At 42.5% G+C, this 18349-nt stretch overlaps 1 protein-coding gene across 4 annotated transcripts; it reads left to right on the top strand.

Moving 5' to 3' along the window:
• Positions 1-1202: 1202 nt before the first annotated feature.
• Positions 1203-18334, top strand: ODF2 (outer dense fiber of sperm tails 2). Of its 4 annotated transcripts, XM_054284188.1 has the most exons (21): positions 1741-1915; positions 2174-2252; positions 2923-3092; positions 4258-4374; positions 5006-5182; positions 6353-6519; positions 7544-7673; positions 7970-8101; positions 8939-9013; positions 9657-9728; positions 10296-10412; positions 11280-11465; positions 11752-11861; positions 12554-12689; positions 13286-13396; positions 13575-13679; positions 14239-14397; positions 15251-15351; positions 15885-16047; positions 16375-16500; positions 17239-18334. In XM_054284188.1, exons 3-21 carry the CDS (start codon positions 2985-2987, stop codon positions 17413-17415), a joined length of 2469 nt encoding a protein of 822 aa, XP_054140163.1. In that variant the 5' UTR covers positions 1741-1915; positions 2174-2252; positions 2923-2984; the 3' UTR covers positions 17416-18334. The 4 variants fall into 4 exon arrangements, with proteins under 4 accessions (XP_054140160.1, XP_054140163.1, XP_054140161.1 ...); XM_054284185.1 differs by lacking the exons at positions 1741-1915; positions 2923-3092 and adding an exon at positions 1203-1372; XM_054284186.1 differs by having other exon boundaries at positions 2174-3092.
• Positions 18335-18349: the final 15 nt, after the last annotated feature.

The raw sequence follows: 18349 nt of genomic DNA, 5'->3' as shown, positions 1-18349 counted from the left end.
TTTTTTCTGAATGGAGGACTAGTTCCAAATTCAGTTATGATCTGACATTGAAGGGAGAAAGAAAATGTTTACAGTACAAATGGCTGCGTGGCTGCTGTGATTTGTATTTCTTTAAACTGTTCTGTACTGAAACTTGTGTTCCATAGTTTCAACAGGCAATGTTCTTTTAAAGAATTTTATTGAGCATGCATAAACAGGAGGTTGAAGAAACCCTTGATGATAATTTCAGCATCCACCTCAACCTGAGAGGGAGGAAGAGATTTTCATGTTAAATGAGGATCTGAAGCACCAAGGGCTCAGTGATTCCAATTCTCCTTGCTGTGGTACATGAATCAGTCCTCTCAAGATGAATATCCGTAACACTAACATGCCAATAATATTACATTAAATAAAGATTGTTTCAGGATTTTTTATCACCTTTTATGGAGTCTTAGAATGTTAAGGGATTGGAATGGACCTTAAAGATCATCTACTCCCAACCTCCCCTGCCATGGGCAGGGACACCTCCCACTAGACCAGGTTCTCAAGGCCTTATCCAGCCTGGCTTTGAGCACTGCCACGGTTGGGGCATCCACAACCTCCCTGAGCAACTTGTGCCAGTTCTCACCACCCTCACAGGGAAGAATTTCTCCCTAATATCTAGCTTAAATTTCCCCTCTTTCAATTTTCTCCTTGTCCTATTACTACAGTTCCTGATAAGGAGTCCCTCTCTGGCTTTCTTGTAGCCCCCTTCAGATCCTGTGAGGGGCTCTGAGGTTTCCACACGACCTTTCTCTTTTCCAGGCTGAGCAGCCCCAACTCACTCAGCCTGTCTTTATATGGAGGGTGCTCTAATCCCCTTATCAACTTCGTGGTCTCCTCCAACATTTCCATGTCCTTGTATTGGGGACGGCCAGAACTGTACAAAGTTCTGCTTAACAGTAAAAGTGGCTGTGTACACAATTCTGGCGTCACCTTTAAGACTGTAAAACTCATCTTAAAGGCAACGCCAAGAAAACTGACTTATGAATCCACTTATTTCATGCTCTTTTCAGCCCTCTCCATTTCTGTAGGGATGAGCAGCCCCTCCTGAGGGTGCCGCAGCCGTGAGGGCGCTGCGGCCGGTGGGGCCGGGCCGCCCGAGGCCGCTCGTGCCGGCCGCATGGCGCTGCGGGCGGTTACCGGGGGCGGTTACCACCGCTCAGGGCCGTTCGAATCGCCCAATGGTGGAGCCGCGGGGGGGACGCCGGCGACGGCGGCCGGGACCCTGCGGCCGCTCCTCCTGTGCCTGGTGCCTGCAAGGTGCCCACAACTCAGTCCACAGCCGCCCCTGCACCTCTCACCGCACTGATGGGGAACTGAAGTGGCTGCGGACCCCGCGCCCAGCTGCCTGGTGAGAGCGCCGAGCCCGCGGAGGGCAGGGCGGAGCGGGGGGCCTCGCCCTGTGGAGCGTCCCCTCAACGTGTGGGCGTTCCCTTGCCTCGGTGGGTGTCTCCTCAGCATTTGTGTGTCCCCGCACTGTGTGAGTGTCCGCGCCCCGGGAATTATTCCTTCCTCCTTGCCTTTCGGGCTCCTTCCTGCTGGCAGGCCAGCGGCAGCCGTCGGCACCGGATAACGGCGCGGGCGGGCGGGCGTTGGGAGCTGCCGGGCCCGGCCTGTGAAGGCCTGCCCTGCTCGGGGCTGCGGGCAGCTCACGGCCCCCTGACCGCGGCTCTGCCAGCCTGGGGTGACCGCAGATTCCATGGAAAACCTGCGGAGATTGCGGGAGGAATGAATGGTTACGTGTGAGCCTTGTTGCTAAGGCAGGCACAGTGACGTTTGGACGTTTGGTTGTCACTCGTGGTGATTCAAAGGCTCTGTCAGTCCCTGCCCTGTTCCTGAAGTGAAGGAAGTGCTGCTGTGTTCTTTCAAAGTTGGGGCTAGGATATGAAAGTTTGTAAGTGAATAGTGCCATCATGTAATTGTACAAAACATTTCCACTGTTTAAAACAATTTCCATTGCCAATATGTTAGGAATTATAGTCTGTCCTTTCCTCATCCTGTGCTTTACAGAGGAAACTAGGGCACACTAACTTTTGTTTTTTGAGTTCACGTACTTGATGTTTGAGCCTTGGTATTCTCTTAAATCAAAAAGAAGAGGATGTTAAGAAATTGGCACCTTTTCCTCTAAATCATTTTATTATTTCTGTAACAGGTGTTTCTCGACTGACACCGAAGATAGTTCCTCTACACCCAAGGCTGTGCGCAGGAAAGCCAAGGGCTTGAAAAAAGCTGTAAGTAACTTTACTTAGGCTGACAATATCCTTTCTGCCAGAATCAGGTTAGTGCTGCTGGTGGCTTTGTGTAAGATTTGCAATTACATTATGCCTTTACATTAACTGAGGCTCCAAGATGATGATCTGAACCTTGTGTCTCTATTCTTTTCTGTGTTGTGTCAGGTTATGGTTATGTGTTTCTGTGGAGATTAAAGAAATGCTGTGATGCAATGGCTTTAAAGGATTTATGCTTAAAAAAGATGCTCAAAGTTAAGCACATATGAAGGAGCATGCAGGTTCAGGGTTCTAGGATGGATTGGTATGATGATTTCCTGATGGTTTTTCTTAACTTTTCAATTAATTCTCCTCTTCTCCCTGCTTCAAATTTCTCTTTGTAATCAGATCTTGTTGGTTATGGGAACCCTTGATTTGCTCACTTGCTTTAAGACTTTGAACTTCAATGGTTCTTACAGACACCTGCTATTGATCCAGCTGTGTTTGATCTTCAGTAACCAGGTTAAAAGCAGAAAATACTGGGAGCAGAGGAAATTGTTTGTGTTAATCCTGGCTTTACAGAAGAATAGCGTGAAGTTCAAAATGGCAGATGCTCCTGATAAAAAGCTCAAATGTTCACCAAGGCTGGCCACTGTTTCTCTCTGAACACTGAAGGAAATGTTGTTGTTTCCAGTTTCCGTATTCACAGGTTTTCCCTTCATTGCATTTCCCTTTCCCATTTGTGGGAGAAGAGTCATGAAGAACCGTTGCTCATCTCCCCCTTTGCACGTCCATGTGGATGAAAACACCCCTGTCCATGTCCATATTAAAAAGGGGCAGAAAACCACACCTGCAAAATGCCAGGTAGGAGTGTGTACCTGGTTGGTTGTAAGGGCTGCAGAGAAGGTGAATGGCCCTAGAAGCATCACAAAATCTGCCAGGTCTGTTCTACTGATGTGTTAGAGCTATGAGACTTCATTTCATATTCAGTGGTGAATTTGCAGTGACACATTTGCTATGTTGATTTGTTGAAGGATGATTTTGGTGTGATACAGAATTGCTTTTCATGTTCATGTGAGAAATGTTGCTTCCAATGTGATATCATTTTATTTCTTGGATGTGTGTCCTGATAATGTTTTCTGTTTGGCTTCATATCTGTTTTTAGGAGGAAAGCTTTGAGGAGAGGTAGTACTTAGGCATTTCAAGTAGCATCTTGATTGCATTGAAATAAAAGTACTTAGAAAAAGAATCTTCATTCGGACCATCTTCTGGCATTAAGGGCATTCTCTGTCCACTGAGTTCTGCAGCCAAGAAGATCTCTTCCCAAACTTATCCACAGAAGGCACAAGGCAAAACTGAAGCTGAGGTTCTAGCTATTCCATATCCTCTTTTGTTGCTGTATATTTATGGAAAGTTGTTCTAAAAAGTTGATGGAAGTTGCTATTTCATTCTTCCTTATCTACAGACATCCTGTTCTAAGTCTTGTATTAATTTTGTGTTTGTTGCTAATGGCAAATTTCATAATGGGATGGAATGATAGTGAAAATAACAAGTCTTATGAATTAATTGCCAGTAGGGAATGTTTACAGCATCTGATTTTTCACTAAGGTTAGAATTATGCAAAAACACTTTAACTCTCCTTCAGATAGAGCAGCTCAAGTTCAATACAAATAAATGCGGATCTTCTAGTTGACTAGAGTAGGGAAAACACTTCCAGGGCTTTCCAAAATCAATCATGGTGTCAAATGATATTGCTGCTTTTTTGTGAGATGAATCTGGGATGGATAGGGATCTCCCAGGGATCTGTCAGGTCCTACATCCAGCCATCCTGCCAGCTGAATGTGCAATAATCTTTCCTTCTGGCTGGTGTCAGCTTCCTTTGGTGGCTGCTACCTCATCTCACCTGATGCATCCTGTGAAGCACTACTGATAGTTCTGTATTAATGATCTTTTGTTTGGTTTTGCAGCACTAAAAATTGCAAATGGTTCTTTAAGGCTCTGTAATTTGTTTTACTTTCTCTTTCTTTAGCAAAAGCACAAACAGAAATCTAAAGGGGACGGCGTGCGAGCCGTTCCGGTGAAAACTAAAGCCCCTTGGATACCCCCAGGCAAAACAAGCACTCGTGATACCATCTTGAAGTGGGAGGTACACCTGGTTTTGCTCTTTAAAACAAACTTTGAGGTTTAGCCAAGGGTCAAGAGAGCAGTTGTGTAGTGAGAGAGTTGGGCAGATCTGAGAGAAGGCTACTATCCCCTACCATCTATTTGAAGTGTCTTCTGGAAATCTTTTTCAATGTAAATATTTTTCAATCTTTTTTAATGTAGAAAAACTGAGAATTCATAAGCAGGCTGTGGCCATGCCTTTCTGTCTCTAGAAGCCAGACACAATTATTTTTTTATTGTGATTTTACTGGTGCACTTCAAGATCTCATCTGGAGGCTCAGTGAGGGACTGCTGGTCTCAGTGTCTTCCAAAGCACAGAGTGTTTGTGTAGCATTGCATCATATTTTCTTTCTCATGAGTTCATAGTTTTGCCTGTTGTATTCCTGGCACTTCCTAGATGAGGATTTGAGCTTTGATTAGATTTTCTTCTTTTTCATTGTACTCTTTCTGCATTCTTGACCTTTCCCAGATGGAAAGAGAAGAGAGTTTGTAAACAATATTTTTTTCTTTCCTAGCCTTGCTGCAGTGATGTGACCCAGTCTCTGTTTTTTTGGCAATGTTAGAATACTATTTATAATGTTAGACTAAAAAAAATTATCCCCTTTATTCCCTAGAAAGAATCAGGTGGGCATCTAGGAGCTCTGCCTACCACTGAGTGTGACAGGATGCAGTCCGTAATGCGCCTCAGTGACCTCTCCACAGACGACGATGATCCCGCCTGCTGCAAAATTAACAAATATGAAAAGAAGATAGACAGCCTAATGAATATGGTGGGAACACTGAAAAAAGAGGTGAGGAGACAATAGAAAGACCTGCTGACTGGGGCTTTGTAGCTGATCCTTTGGCAAGAGGAGGCTGGAGGCAGGTCTTGGTGCAATGGAAGGCTGCCCAGGCTGTTGGTAGCTTGCTTGAAAATAAATCTGAATTGTTTAGAGTAGCTGAACTATCCTAGTGAGAAATTCACTTAGCCACATTATGAAACATTTCGAAATATTATAAATTTAATAATATATTGTTGTGCTTTAGGTTCCAAATAATCTCTCCTGCCCAAGCCCAAAATCTGAAAACTGATGACTCCAGAAAGTGAAGAATACAATGCATTGATGTTTTATTGTCAAAAAAATCCCCTTATTCAATGGAAGTGTTTCTTCAATGAAATTGAAAAACACAACGCATTGATGTTTTATTGTAAAAAAATTCCTTTATTCAATGAGATTGTTTCTTCTGATTCAGTTTTAAAAATGTGCAACCCAGTGATGTTGTGTTTTCTGGATAAATAGGCTCTTATGTACTTGACACCATTAAAAATACGTGGGAGCTGTTCCCAGCTCTCATAAGATACATCATGATGGGCATAAACTGCATTCTTAACATTGAGTTAACACTCAGAGTGGCAAATTCTGTATTATTATTTTACTCAAAGCTACATGGGCATCAAATCAGTGAACAAGAATAGGATTTGAGTCAAGTAGATTCTTATATCAAGCATTTTCCATTTTATTTATGCTACGAAATTTAATGGAATTACTTGCATGATTATAAAACAAAAATCAACTTTAGAACCACAGAATCATTAAGAATCACAGAATGAACTAGGTTGGAAAGACCTGTGAGACCATCAAGTCCAACCTATGACCTTAACACCTCCTCATCATCTAAAGCATGGCACTGAGTGCCATGTCCAGGCTTTTTTAAAACATATCCAGGGATGGTGACTCCACCACCTCCTTGGGCAGCCCTTTCCAATACCTGACAGCCCTTTCTGTGAAGAATATCCCCTGACACAGCTTGAGACCATTTCCTCATGTCCTGTCACTTGTCACCTGGGAGGAGATAGATACTTAATTTTTTTTTATAGTTTCAGTAAGTTAATTGACTATGAGTGGTTCACTGATTTGGGATGTGGATTCCGTGTATCACTTCCAAAGCCCCATGTTTAAGTTTTATTCCAATATCTTCAGGTCAAGATACAGCAAATGGAGGAACAGGAGGAAATCACAAAGCGTCTCCTGGAGGAACAGAAGGAAGAACTGAATGAGATGACACAGGAGCTGGTAGAAACAGAGAATGAGAACTCGCGGCTCCGGCGCAACATTGAGCGTATAAAGGAGGAGAAGGACCTGACTGTGTAAGAAAGCTTCACTTCTCACTGTTCTGACCTTGTGGTATCCACAGGCACCTCCCTTCTTTACTGCTGACATGATTTGAGGTTGTAGTTGCTGCTGAAGAACTGATGCACTTGGATTTTTTGTCACCTTTTAGAAAGGGGTTCCAGATTGCAATAGCTGCAGGGAAGGGCTCTAGCATGATTTTTGGAATGGGAAAATATCCCTACTTTGAGAGGAACCTGAGAGCAGTTGGCTTGTGTGGAGGGTCAGCCTAGCTCTGCTGTTAGTATTTTGAAGATTAAGGGATTCTGCTTGAATTGTGATGATATTGATAGACCAATAAATGAATAAACATGGAGCTGAAAACTAAAGGAGAATTTTTTACCTTTATAAAAATCATACAGAGCCAGGAGTGACAGCCCCTGAGAGGACTGAACCATAGGGTTTTTTTCTTAGTGATCCTGAAGGTCTGCAAGTCTGACGTTTTTACATCTACTTTGTATCTAAAGAATTAGTGAAGTTTGTGTCTCCAGGGGGACATTAGTGTTTTAGGAGAGTTACTTTTAATTTTCCTTAAGAAATATCACTTGGAAGTTAATACTTTCTGTTCCTTTCTCAGAAAACTCTAGGAATGCTTCTAAGATTACAAGTGCTGGCTAAAAACGTTGAGCTGCATATCTTGGTGTGCTCTTCTGGTTTTTTGTTTGGCCATTTGGAATCTTATTTCTGGTGTGGCTTAAGTGCCCAGGAGAAGCACAGCATTGTGTTTTGGGTTTAGCAGTGTGCTCACTTTTGTATAAGCCTGATTTGTCCCCTCTAAATGTCATAGCTGTGATCTTGGCAAGCTCCTGGTGTCTGCTTACTGCCTTTCCTCAAAGCAGCTTCCACATTGATAGAGGGTAGATCTTAAGCAGTTTTTGTTTAGAGCTTTTATCCTCTGATTTGAGCTTTTTATTAATTTTAACTCATTCAACTCTATATCAACAGCGGCTGGTAAAGCTGCCAAAGCTTCTTGTTCCTCTGATGGCTGAATTCTCCTTGCAGGCTACAGAAGGAATGCTTGCAGCAGGAGAAGGAATGTTTGATGAGCAAGCTGAGTGAAGCAGAAAGGGATGGAGCTGCAGCTGCCAGACAGATCCATGCCCTGAGAAATACCATTGGGAGACTCAACATTGTAGGCATCCCTTTTTGTTCTTACCTTTTGTCCTGTTATATGGATGTCTTAAAAAAGTAATGTTATAGTTGCCAATCCAGTAAAATCTAAGGAAAAGTGGAGGAATTTAACCACCCTTAAGGTTTGCTGGTTTGGTTTTGAAGTGGGGTATTTACTTCCAGTTACCTTCTGCAGAGAAGTGAACAATTACATCCTTTTGTTTATGTTTTGTGGGTTTCGAGTTACTGTGTTTTGTTTTTCTCATTCCTTTCTTTATTTGTGTTTCTTCATTTGTTTGTTGAATGTTTTTCCTTCAGGAGAAGCACATGAGCAGCACAGATATAAATGCTCTAACGAGGCAAAAAGAGCTGCTGCTTCAGAAGTTGAGCACCTTTGAAGAAACTAACCGCACACTCCGAGAACTTCTTGCAGAGCATCAGTCTCGGGAGGTGAGAACTGCTGGGTGTGGAGCCTGGCTGATTACAGGAGGCTGTGTTGTCTCGTGGGCTGGAAGGGAATTTTGCGTTTGAAATTTTCAATTCTTTTTCCCAGCCCTGCAGACCTTGTCAACCCATAAATGTTGGTTAGTTTTTACTTGGGTTTTTTCTTTATCTCTGCCTAATAGAGTAAAACTGGCTTTTCTGCTCTGGGGATGGTAGAGCCTCTAAGTCTTTGACTGCATTAAAAGGTTCAAGCCCTTCTGTATTGCCAACTGGATATGGCTGTACCTGCTGATTCTGCTGGTCTCAAATGCTGCTGTTGCTGCCGTCTGAGGACTTGATATGGCCTCAGCTAATGGGAGCCTATGGTATTCAGAACTTTGATTTTGTAGGCTCTGAGGGCAACAGAAACAATTCTGTGCTGCATGTACAGAACCATTATCTACAGTTAATAAGAGTAATAGAAAAATGAAATTTCTATTTTTTCTGTAGGTTATATTCCATTTCAGCAAAAGCAGGCTGGTGGTAATAGTTACCTCAGCCTTCAATGAGATTGGATAAAAGGTCTGAATTCTTCCACATGATTTTCCCTGAGTAGTGGGAGAGTTCAGAATGATCTTATATTGCCATCATGCTTTTTATTTTAATCTTTGACTGGGAAGTGGAAGAGCTTTCTGAGCTGGATACTGATACGTGAAATATTTCGTGAGTGTGATGTTTCTGTATATCTTCTAAGAATTGCTGCTGCAGCTGGGAAGAAGTAGTTGATTTTCCCAGTTCCATTTAAAGAACCTGTATAAAATTGATTTTTTAGTTAACAATTTTTCTCATGCATTTATTTTGTAGAAAGATGCCCAGAAGGTTATGGATCGACAAGCAATGCTGCTGAAAAGGCTGGCTGACATGGATGCAGAGAATATGGTAAGCAAACCACAATCTCTCATTTCTTTAATGATACAGCAGAGAGATCTAAAATGACAAGCCCTTCTTTGTCTTATATTACACTGTCAAATCTTACTCTAGTGCCTTTTAGGTCAATAAAATAATTATTTGAGTTTTTGTGGCAATCAGAGCTACTACATTGCTCCTGTGGTTAACAGCCTGCATTTAAATATGGGTAGAGTTTCACTGCCTTCGAAATATGGGGACTTAGAATGGGAATAATTCTGTGTATTGGGCTCTGTCACTGAATGAGTTACCTGAATGAGTGCCAGTTTTTTGTTAATTTCCTTCTTTGTAAACTGAGACAAGAGTTCTTGTATTTACAGAAGCTACAAAACTTGCTGTGAGACATAGGTAAATGCCCTTTTTAGTCTGTGGAGTGTATATGGTCCTGACTGGATATCCTGTGCCCTGTTGCACAAATGTATGTGTATCCCTTTTGCTTCCTGCTTGAGTAGAATGCATCCTATTTTTGTGGGGGTGAGGATGCTGTTGTTGTGAACAGCAGGCCGTGCCACAGATCAGTTGGTCTTGACAGGGAGGCAGTTACACCTTTTGCCTTCTACCTGCCATCCTAAATGTGTTTGTTCCTGAAATCTGCATGTTTGTTTGTTTTTTCCAGCAACTTCAAATCAGGCTTCAGGGAAAAGAAAAAGAAGTGGAAACCCTCACACTTCAAATAGTGGCAGAAAAGGTAATTCTGTTTTTCTGTTTTTCCCTCAGTTTTCTACTTTCCAGTTCTGTAAAACCCCAGGCAGTCCAAAAGATGAGGTTGTTTGCAGACTGCTGTTTTGAGATCAGATAACCAGCTTGCTTGTAAAACTAGGCAGATACCAATACTCACACTATTGTGGGTTCCATATTCTGTTAATAAGACACCTCTGACAGGAATGGATAGGTAGAATTCTCTTTGCTTGGGCACTGAATTGCCATCCTGTTTAAGGTCCTGTTTGTTCCAAATGGCAAATTCCAATCTGTTCCTTAGTTTAGAAAAGTAAAGGGAGAATGCAGTGGAAGAGATCAGCTATGAAAGATATTTTGCTCTAGAATATACTTTTCATGCCAGTCCTTCACATGTGTTGTAAAATAAATGGCTGCTCATTTGTTCCCTTGTTGTTGGACTGAAGAGCTGTGAGAGTCCACCTGGGGGTGGCTGGAGATCATTCAGTGAAGAAATCTGAGCTTACTACTGCATATTATAAAGTGTTCCTTCTATTAGCTTGTTGAGTAAATCATATTTGTCTTGTTCTTGCTTATCTAGGAACAGGCAAAGAAAGCCTTTGAACTTGCCAGATCCCTGGAGTCTGTGAAGGCCCATTTACAAGCCCAGCTGAGGAGCAGAGAAGCTGAGAATGACCGTCTGGTTGCACAGCTGCAGGTATGGCTGCCCTGCTCCCTGGGGATTGTCTCTTCCTTTGCTCTCATGGACTGAATTCACTCACAAGGGGAGGAGCAAAAGCTTCTTACAGAGTCTGGTTGACTGAAATATTGGCTGGTGATGTTTATTGCATTAACACACAGCGTGATTTTCAAATTAAGTAAGAAAAGATAAATCTTTTCACTTTTGAGGCCTGAGGCAAGATCTTAGCCTTAAGGTCTATGTGCATTAATTAGATTTTGTTTTTCCTAAGTTAGTTGCTCCATAATTATTGAAAAGATGGCTTTGGTTTAGTCAAGCATCAAGACAAACTGAAACTATTTAATTTGATTTTTTGGAAAAATGCTGTGCCAGTTTGACCACCCTCATTAATCTGTTCTCCAGTATAAATGAGGAGGAGAAAGTTCCTCTGGTGTATTTTGATTAGACTTTTATATTTAGCATATGTTGGGATGATGTTACAAGGAACATAAATGTGCTAATAGTTTAAAGGAGCTTTAATCTGCTCTAGTAAGAGCTGCATAAAGCAACATTATTATATGCAAACATTTCATCAATAAAAAGAATTTTCTCAGGTAGATCAAAAGACTGTTACAGTATTTATATTGGTCAGGAGAGAAATCAGTATTTTAGGAAGCAGTTTATGAAAGAAGAAGACTCCTGGAAGAAAAGGAAGATGTCATGCTGCCATCTCTTTCAGCATTTAGACAGGGTTGTGTACATGAAACCTGACTGCAAATACCTCCAGACTGAACACTGGGGATTTGTGCCTGGTTCTCATCACCATTTCTAGGAAATTAGTTGCTGCTTTGGGTTTGCAGGTGTAATATGTGCATTAATCCATATTGTGGTTTTGTTCCCTTGCAGAATATGGAGATCAGTGAAAATCACACTAAGGGAGAGATGGACTGTCTTCTGGAGCAGCTGCAAGACCTGAGGTGCAAAGCAGAGAGTGATAAAGAGGCCCTGAAGAAAGCAGTCCGTGCACAGAAAGAGCGGGCGGAGCGGAGTGAGGATTATGTGCAGAAACTGACTGCCCAGCTAGCAGAAAAGGTACCTGCTGGAACAGAAGGGGCCTAGTTTGAGGTCATGATTTTAAATTCTTGACTTCTAGTAGCAGCCATGGGGAGAGTCTTTTCTCTCGACTAATGAAATTTTTTTCTGTCTTGATGCCATGGCCCATTTATGCCAAGTTTAGAACAAATCCAGTTTGCTCAGCTGTCGCTGTATTCACTGCATGACCTAAGTTAAGGGCATTTCTGTGTATTGTCTGTATATCTCACACCAGTGGTGATTTTGCCTTACTTTTTTCCCGTCTTGTATTTCCCTTGTCTGACAGGAAAGTGCTATTGCTGAGGCCCAGTGCAATCTCGAGGCCTGGAGGAATCGCTGCAGCAAAGCCATGAAGGAGAAGGATGACCTTGAACTGGAAGTTGTTACACTGAACAGGTTAGAGTAAAATCAGTGCAGAGAGAGAAGCATGAGTGGGGATGAGTTCAAAGTTCAAGGGTAATTTAATTGAAAAATAGCATTGAAATGAATATTTTAATTGGATTGCTTGTTAACAACCAAGCAAAATCAGCACTGGCTAAGGGCTAGAGCAGAGTTTGAAGAGGTAGAGAGAGATATGTGACTTCTGCTGCTGCCTTGCCACAGCAAAGGCAGACTCTTTAAGCTTTGCTGACTCTTAAAACTGTTCTTTTGCCATTTTGTAATGCTTTGAATTAAGATTATTTTTGTTTTGAGATCTTTTTGAATAACTGTAATGGAAGATATGAAAAGACATAAGTAGTATAGTTGATGCCAGTTTTGTTGTGAAGGTAAATAAATATGTTGGTATCATTGCAGTACAGGTGTTGCTGCAGGGAAAATTTGGTAGGTATGAGGTGAGAGAGGCAAATCTTTATCCTGTCCATCTTTGAGACAATTCATTTGCGCTCCAGGGGGACAATTCCAGTGAATTTCCAGGAGGCATAAAAAGATTGAAATAGTCAAACCATGTTAACAGAGAGGTGTGCATACATGACTGGAGAAGGAAGATGAAAGGATAGGGAAAAGCCATGTTCCTGAAGCTGGTTTGCAAAGGTTAGGAGCCTTACTCTTCTTGTCACTTAGGGATTAATTTTCTTTCTGTGTGGCAGCCGTGTTGCAGACCTGACGGAACAACTGGCAAGGATCCAGGAACAGACACGGGACGAAAACGAAGCTTTGGTGGATAAACTACAGCAACTGACTGGAGAGAACAGTGCTTTGAAGAAAGACAATGAAAAACTGAAGGTCAGTGACTCTAAGGGTTTGAAGATGAAATGCTAGGAGGAAAAGAAGGTGGAATTGTAACAACTTGCTTGGCCACCGAGGACAGAGTCAAATCTCACCCGTTGTTCCTGTACAGTTTAAACCAGTTCATATAACCTGAGACAGGGCCAGTGTGCTGGGAGCAGACACAGAGAGTGTACACACTGGGAGACCGTGTTCCTTCCATGTTTTGGCTACAAGTATCTCCAACTACTGCTTCATCTAGCCTGGGATCTTGAATCTTGTCCTTACACCTTCATGCTGCTGACCGGAGAACAAACAGCTGTTGTAGCTGTTGTAGCTCATACAGAGAGAATGGTAATCTCCAGAACAAAAAAAATGACTGACATATTTCTTCTGTTGTCCTTTACCATGAGTGATCTTGTGGGTGACCTACATCTTTTTTTCCATCCCAAACCTCTGTGCTCTGCTGATGCAAATTTGGCAGTCTGTTGAAGTCTGGAAAGTTTTGGCAACTTGCATGGACAAAACTGTATTTTCTTAGTCTAGGCATCATTAGACAGCTCACATGGCAGATACTTCCAAGCACTCAATGGAAGATGCTTTCTTTTTTTCAGGCTGCTCTGATTTCAATGGAGGACAAACTGAACCAGGCACAGATGGAATTGCAACATCTCCAGAACTCTGTCAGGAGCTACGAAGGGTTGATTGAAACCTACACAGCACAGGTAGGTCTCAGAACCTTCAGCCCTTGCACAAAGGTGTTTTCTCCTTCCTCTGTGGCTTATTCTGTAATGCCTTAGCTATTGCCAGCTGGAGCAGTTTCAATTACTCCAAGGCATTGCAAACATGTGTTGAAAACTATTTATAACAGATGAAGTCTGGGGTCTTTTTTTGAATGTCCAGGCACAGATGGCCCGAAAGGAGGCAGATGAACTAGCAGCAAGACTGGAGAAGTGTGAAAAAGAGAACGAGACCTTAAGGGATGAAATGAACAGGGAGATTGAAGAGGTAACTGTCCCTCTAAAGACATGTTGTAGACATTTATGGGTCTTAGCGTTCTGAGTCTAGTGAAAAACAGCTGGGAATAGGAAATAAAAGGCTTATCTTGCCTTTTGCATCAGTTTTTTCTCAGGACTTGTTCAATGGGTTTTGCAGAATGAATATTTAGCAGCCTCTTCCTGACTATATGGCATTGTTCAGAGTTGTATAAATTACTTAGTGTGTCCTTTGCTGCAGAAATAGTGGTTTTGAACAGTGGATTAGATAGGTTACACCATTATCTAATGTGGAACAGCTAACCTCAGAAGCAGAGCTTGTATTTCCAGTAAAATTGAAGCCCACAATCCAAAATACTCCTTCTTACACAATCCATAGGGAATTTCAGATCCTAAGTGAAAGTTTTTTGGAGCAGGAAAAGACCTTAGGCTTTGAACTCCAGCACTGGCCAAATCTCCACACAGTGTCATCATTATTGTGGACTAACAAAGCTTAATTGAAGTTGAGAATTTTTTTAGTCTTGATCCTATGAACATTTGAAAGTTCCTCACCTTCTCTTCCTTAATTACAGACTCGTCAGAAGTTCCAGAGCCAGCTTGCTGAACTGGAGAAGCTGCCTGAGATCCTGAAGTACACTGAGACACAGCTGGCCGAGTGCCATCAGCAGCTCATGTGTTACGAGAAGAAGAACGGGGACCTGTGTGACATGATTTCAGATCTCCGTCAGCTGGTAAGGGACTGGCAGAAAGTACCCGTACCAGTGCAGAGCTCTGCGAAATCCGATTGAGTTCTAATCACGGCAAGGTTCAAACTTCGGCTCCGTTCTCGTCTCTTTTTGAAAAGATTAAACGTGCACTGCAAAATAAAGGTGTGTGCCATGTCTTTGTGCAAGAAGTTAGCGGCTTTGCTGGTAGCATTCTTTGATATTTGAAAGGTTTCTCGTCCCTTGGGGCAGAATCTTTCTGGGACTTGTTAGCAGCCATGGCAGCACTTGCTAATGCCAGCCCTTGTTTCTGTTATCTCATCCTCTTGTCAACTTCCCCTGCTGTAGTTTTCTGGTGATGGTGCTGGCCCAACTATTTTCTCACTCTCATTTCAGGTTGTTTTCCCAGTTTCTGTTTTTTGTTCCCAGAAAGACTGTGTGTAAGTATTGCAGGACAATTTCAAACAGGGATGACATCTACAGCTGTGCCTCACAACAGCACATGATCTCTCTCTGACCTCTTTAGTCTGCTTGGTTTGGAATTATAACCCTCCCTGGTGTTTCAGGCTCTGATGCTGTTGTGGGCTGCTGGCATGTTTGTGGCTGCTGTCCTTGTGTGTGTGCTTGATTTGTAGCTGCTGGAATTTACAGGCCTTCTTTTTTCTTTTGCAGTACAGATGAGTTTTCCTACACCTTCCCAGACTGTAAGCATCAGCAAAATGGATGTTTAGTTCCTTTCTGTCCATGGCTCCCTTTCTGAAGCTCTCCAGAAGTTATGAATGGAACATATTTCCTTCTGAGAGTTGCATATGTTTTAGATGGCTGGACATGTGTGTGTGTAGTGACTGCTCTGTGAAGTAATTAATTCCTATAATTTTAGATTGACCTCCAGGGGGACAAAATGGAGATGACAAGAGAGAGATATCAGTCTGCCCAAGAGGAGAAAAAGCAACTCACCTTGAAGGTGGAGGAGCTAGAAAGGTTAGAAATACTAGGCTCTCTTGCTTTTTTAACCTTCCATTTCCATTGTTTTTACAGGGGATTGAAACAGCTTCAGTCTTGTTCCAGTTCCCCACATGCCTCCAGGATTCTGTGCATTTGCCTATCCCACAAGGTTCTCTAATCTGTAGCTATCCACTGAGAGTTATATGCTTTTGCAGCAGCACCTGTTGTGAATGTTGTTAGACAGGATGATGGCTTAGACAGCAAAGAAATGAGCTCATTGTCCAATCTAGCCTGGCAATTCTGAGGTTACTAGATACTACAGTATTTTTACCTATGTTTATGCATTTCTTTTAGTGCCAATGTCTCAGAAAATGCAGGTATACGGGTACTCTGTTGGTCCTTCAATATTTGAAATTTTGATTTGAGGACTGGAGAACATTTCCTGGGGCTCTCACCTTTCAAGAGGGAATAGAATCTATTACCAGAGGAGTCAGGACCTGACAAGAGACAGAATGAAACACACTCCATTTAAAATGAATAGGTTTCCTTCCCTTATTGTCTTAAACTAGAAAACTAGAATCCACGAGTGCCCAGAACATAGAATTCCTTCAGGTCGTAGCAAAACGCGAGGAGTCGATCCACCAGTGTCAGCTGCGGCTGGAGGAGAAGAGCCGTGAGTGCAGCTCCCTGGCACGCCAGCTGGAGATGGCCATTGAGGATGCCAAAAGACAAGTGAGTCATTTTTCATGGTTCTGAATTCACCCAAAGCTACCCAGGCTGTGAAAGGGGAACAGTGAGAGTGCTGAAAATATCTTCTCAGTTTATGATCAAACCCAGTAAAATCATCATGTTCAGTGAAATACAAATAATGTGCTGGTGCTATTTGTCAGCACTGTTGAAGAACTGAACTTGGTTTACAACAGAGAAAAGCACAAGACTGAGCTGCTGTTTATGTATGAGAGTGTGTCACTTAAACTTTAAAGGGTTTTTGTGGGCAATGGGTAAGGGAAAAACATTCTTCCATAGACATCCCTTTAACAAAGTTGTTGTTCTGTTTAGGTGGAACAAGCTCGAGAACGAGCAGTCTCCAGAGAGAGGGCAGCCCAGTCCAAGGTGTTGGATTTGGAGACCCAGCTGAGCAGGAATAAAACAGAGCTGAACCAGTTGCATCGGAGCAAAGACGATGTGAGTGGCTTGTGGGGGATAGTCCTGCTGTACTGGTGGTGCCCTGGCAACAATTGGATTCCATAAATCATCCTGTGGATGTGCTGCTGAAGTCATGCAGAGCTGTGCCTGAACGTGATGTGCTGTTGTGTGTGTCCATGGATGTGTGATATAGGACATATTGCCAGTTCAGGATTGTGTAGTAAGTGATAGGCACGTCAGAGTACAACTATGTGAGTGAACCTGGTGTAAAGTTATGTGTGTGTAAGAAAAGAATCAGACTTTCCTTGTGTTCAAAGTAGATTTGCACCAGGTATTATGGACAGATTTTAACTTCATTTTGCCTGTATCAGAGAGAGTGCAATTCCCCTTCTAGATGAAAGGATTTCTTCTAGAGGACTGGCAATCTTTTGTCCTGTCCTATTTATCTTGCTTCCTTGCTTTAGTTTTACTTGGAATTGTGTTAGCTGATGGATCAGGTTAAGTTCCTTTTCACAAAAAGGTGTGTTTCATTCCCGGTAACTACAGCTAACACATTTTAAAAGCCCAACTGAAAGCCACATTATCTCCTGCTTTTATCAGCTGATTGCTGAATGGAGTTGAGAACGAGCAGAAATTATAAATATCACAGCACCATCTATGGTAATGTCATCTCGAGCTGTGCTAATTCTGGCTCTCCTCAGCACTTTGGGGGAAGAGTTTAACACCAGCAGAGTGAATGTTGCTGCCTTTCAGCCGGATTCTTGCTCCCCTGTGCAGGCAGAGCGCCGATACGAGAGCCGCCTCCAGGACCTGCGGGATCGGCTGGAGCAGTCGGAGAGCACCAACCGCAGCATGCAGAACTACGTCCAGTTCCTCAAGTCTTCCTACGACAACGTTTTTAGGGAATGTCCTTTACTGGGCTCCTCCCTCAGCCCCACTCGCTCTCTTCTCTGAGAGCAATGCTTTCCTTGCACCTTTTTAAAGCGCACAGAAGCTTTGTTTCAAAAGCCATATTGATTTAGAAAACTAAATGGCATTTTAGGGTCACTGCGGGGAGATGTTTTTATTGTAGAGTAACAAAATAAAATTGTGTTGGCATCTGATCAAAATGTGGGGTATCAGACAATATCAGCAATACTGGTTTGGTGCTGGAGGTTGGTGTTACACCATAAACTGAGCCCCAAAACCAGGTGGTTTACATATAATGGAAAAGATCCTTTTCCTCCTGTTAGGTCATGATGGTTTCAGCTCTTAAAACCTGTCAGAGGTTTGTTGAGTGTGTTAATTCTTGTAAGAGCTCTCTTTGTGCTTCACTTCTCATTCAGTTGCACTGTTGGGGAGATCATGTGGGGGTTTTTTAAAATAGTTTTTTTATACTGTCGGTGTGATGCTGAAAATAACTGAGGTGCCTGGGCTCTACACTCACAAGAAATAGTCTCCTGCATAACCACAGTGTTTGTAACAATTTTATACCAGAAATTATGAGTTTGGTTTGGTTTTTTATACTTGATTCTTATATACTCCCTGATCCTTACCTTTATTTGTGAGTGTGATACTAATGTTGCTTTACTCCTCTTACCCTGATTTTCTGATCCTGACTATACCCACCCAGGACTGAGCCAAAACAATTAAATTTGAAGGAAATCAGTGTCATTTCATTTGAGATCTTGGTGCAAATGCCATGTGAGTTCTGGGGGTGTGTGAAATCCTGACTTTGCCTTAAGCCAACTAAGCCAGCAGCTGGATGTATTCAACTTCATCAAGTTCTCCTGCATCTTCTGGAAAATCGGGTCTTTTGTGTTTCAAGTCTCTAAAGTCCGTGTGCTCTCTGGTGTCCTATTTTTTCTACTAAATGGCTCTTAGGGGGACAAAAATAAACTTGTTTTTA

This window comes from Melozone crissalis, unplaced genomic scaffold (genome assembly GCF_028551555.1).
Source record: "Melozone crissalis strain CALT ecotype California unplaced genomic scaffold, PUWL_Pcris_2 ptg000041l_1, whole genome shotgun sequence".
In the NCBI taxonomy this organism is placed as follows: domain Eukaryota; kingdom Metazoa; phylum Chordata; class Aves; order Passeriformes; family Passerellidae; genus Melozone; species Melozone crissalis.
Note: the sequence above shows the minus strand (reverse complement) of the source record. Positions and strands in the feature narration are given on the sequence as shown.

What these genes read in the sequence shown, in the direction of transcription:
- ODF2 (XM_054284185.1), top strand. Translation starts at nt 1,203, where the DNA reads ATGGTGGAGCCGCGGGGGGGACGCCGGCGACGGCGGCCGGGACCCTGC. An exon ending in CCAAGGGCTTGAAAAAAGCT is followed by an intron (nt 2,253 to 4,257) that starts GTAAGTAACTTT and finishes CTCTTTCTTTAG; the next exon opens with CAAAAGCACAAACAGAAATC. An exon ending in AAGACAATGAAAAACTGAAG is followed by an intron (nt 12,690 to 13,285) that starts GTCAGTGACTCT and finishes TCTTTTTTTCAG; the next exon opens with GCTGCTCTGATTTCAATGGA.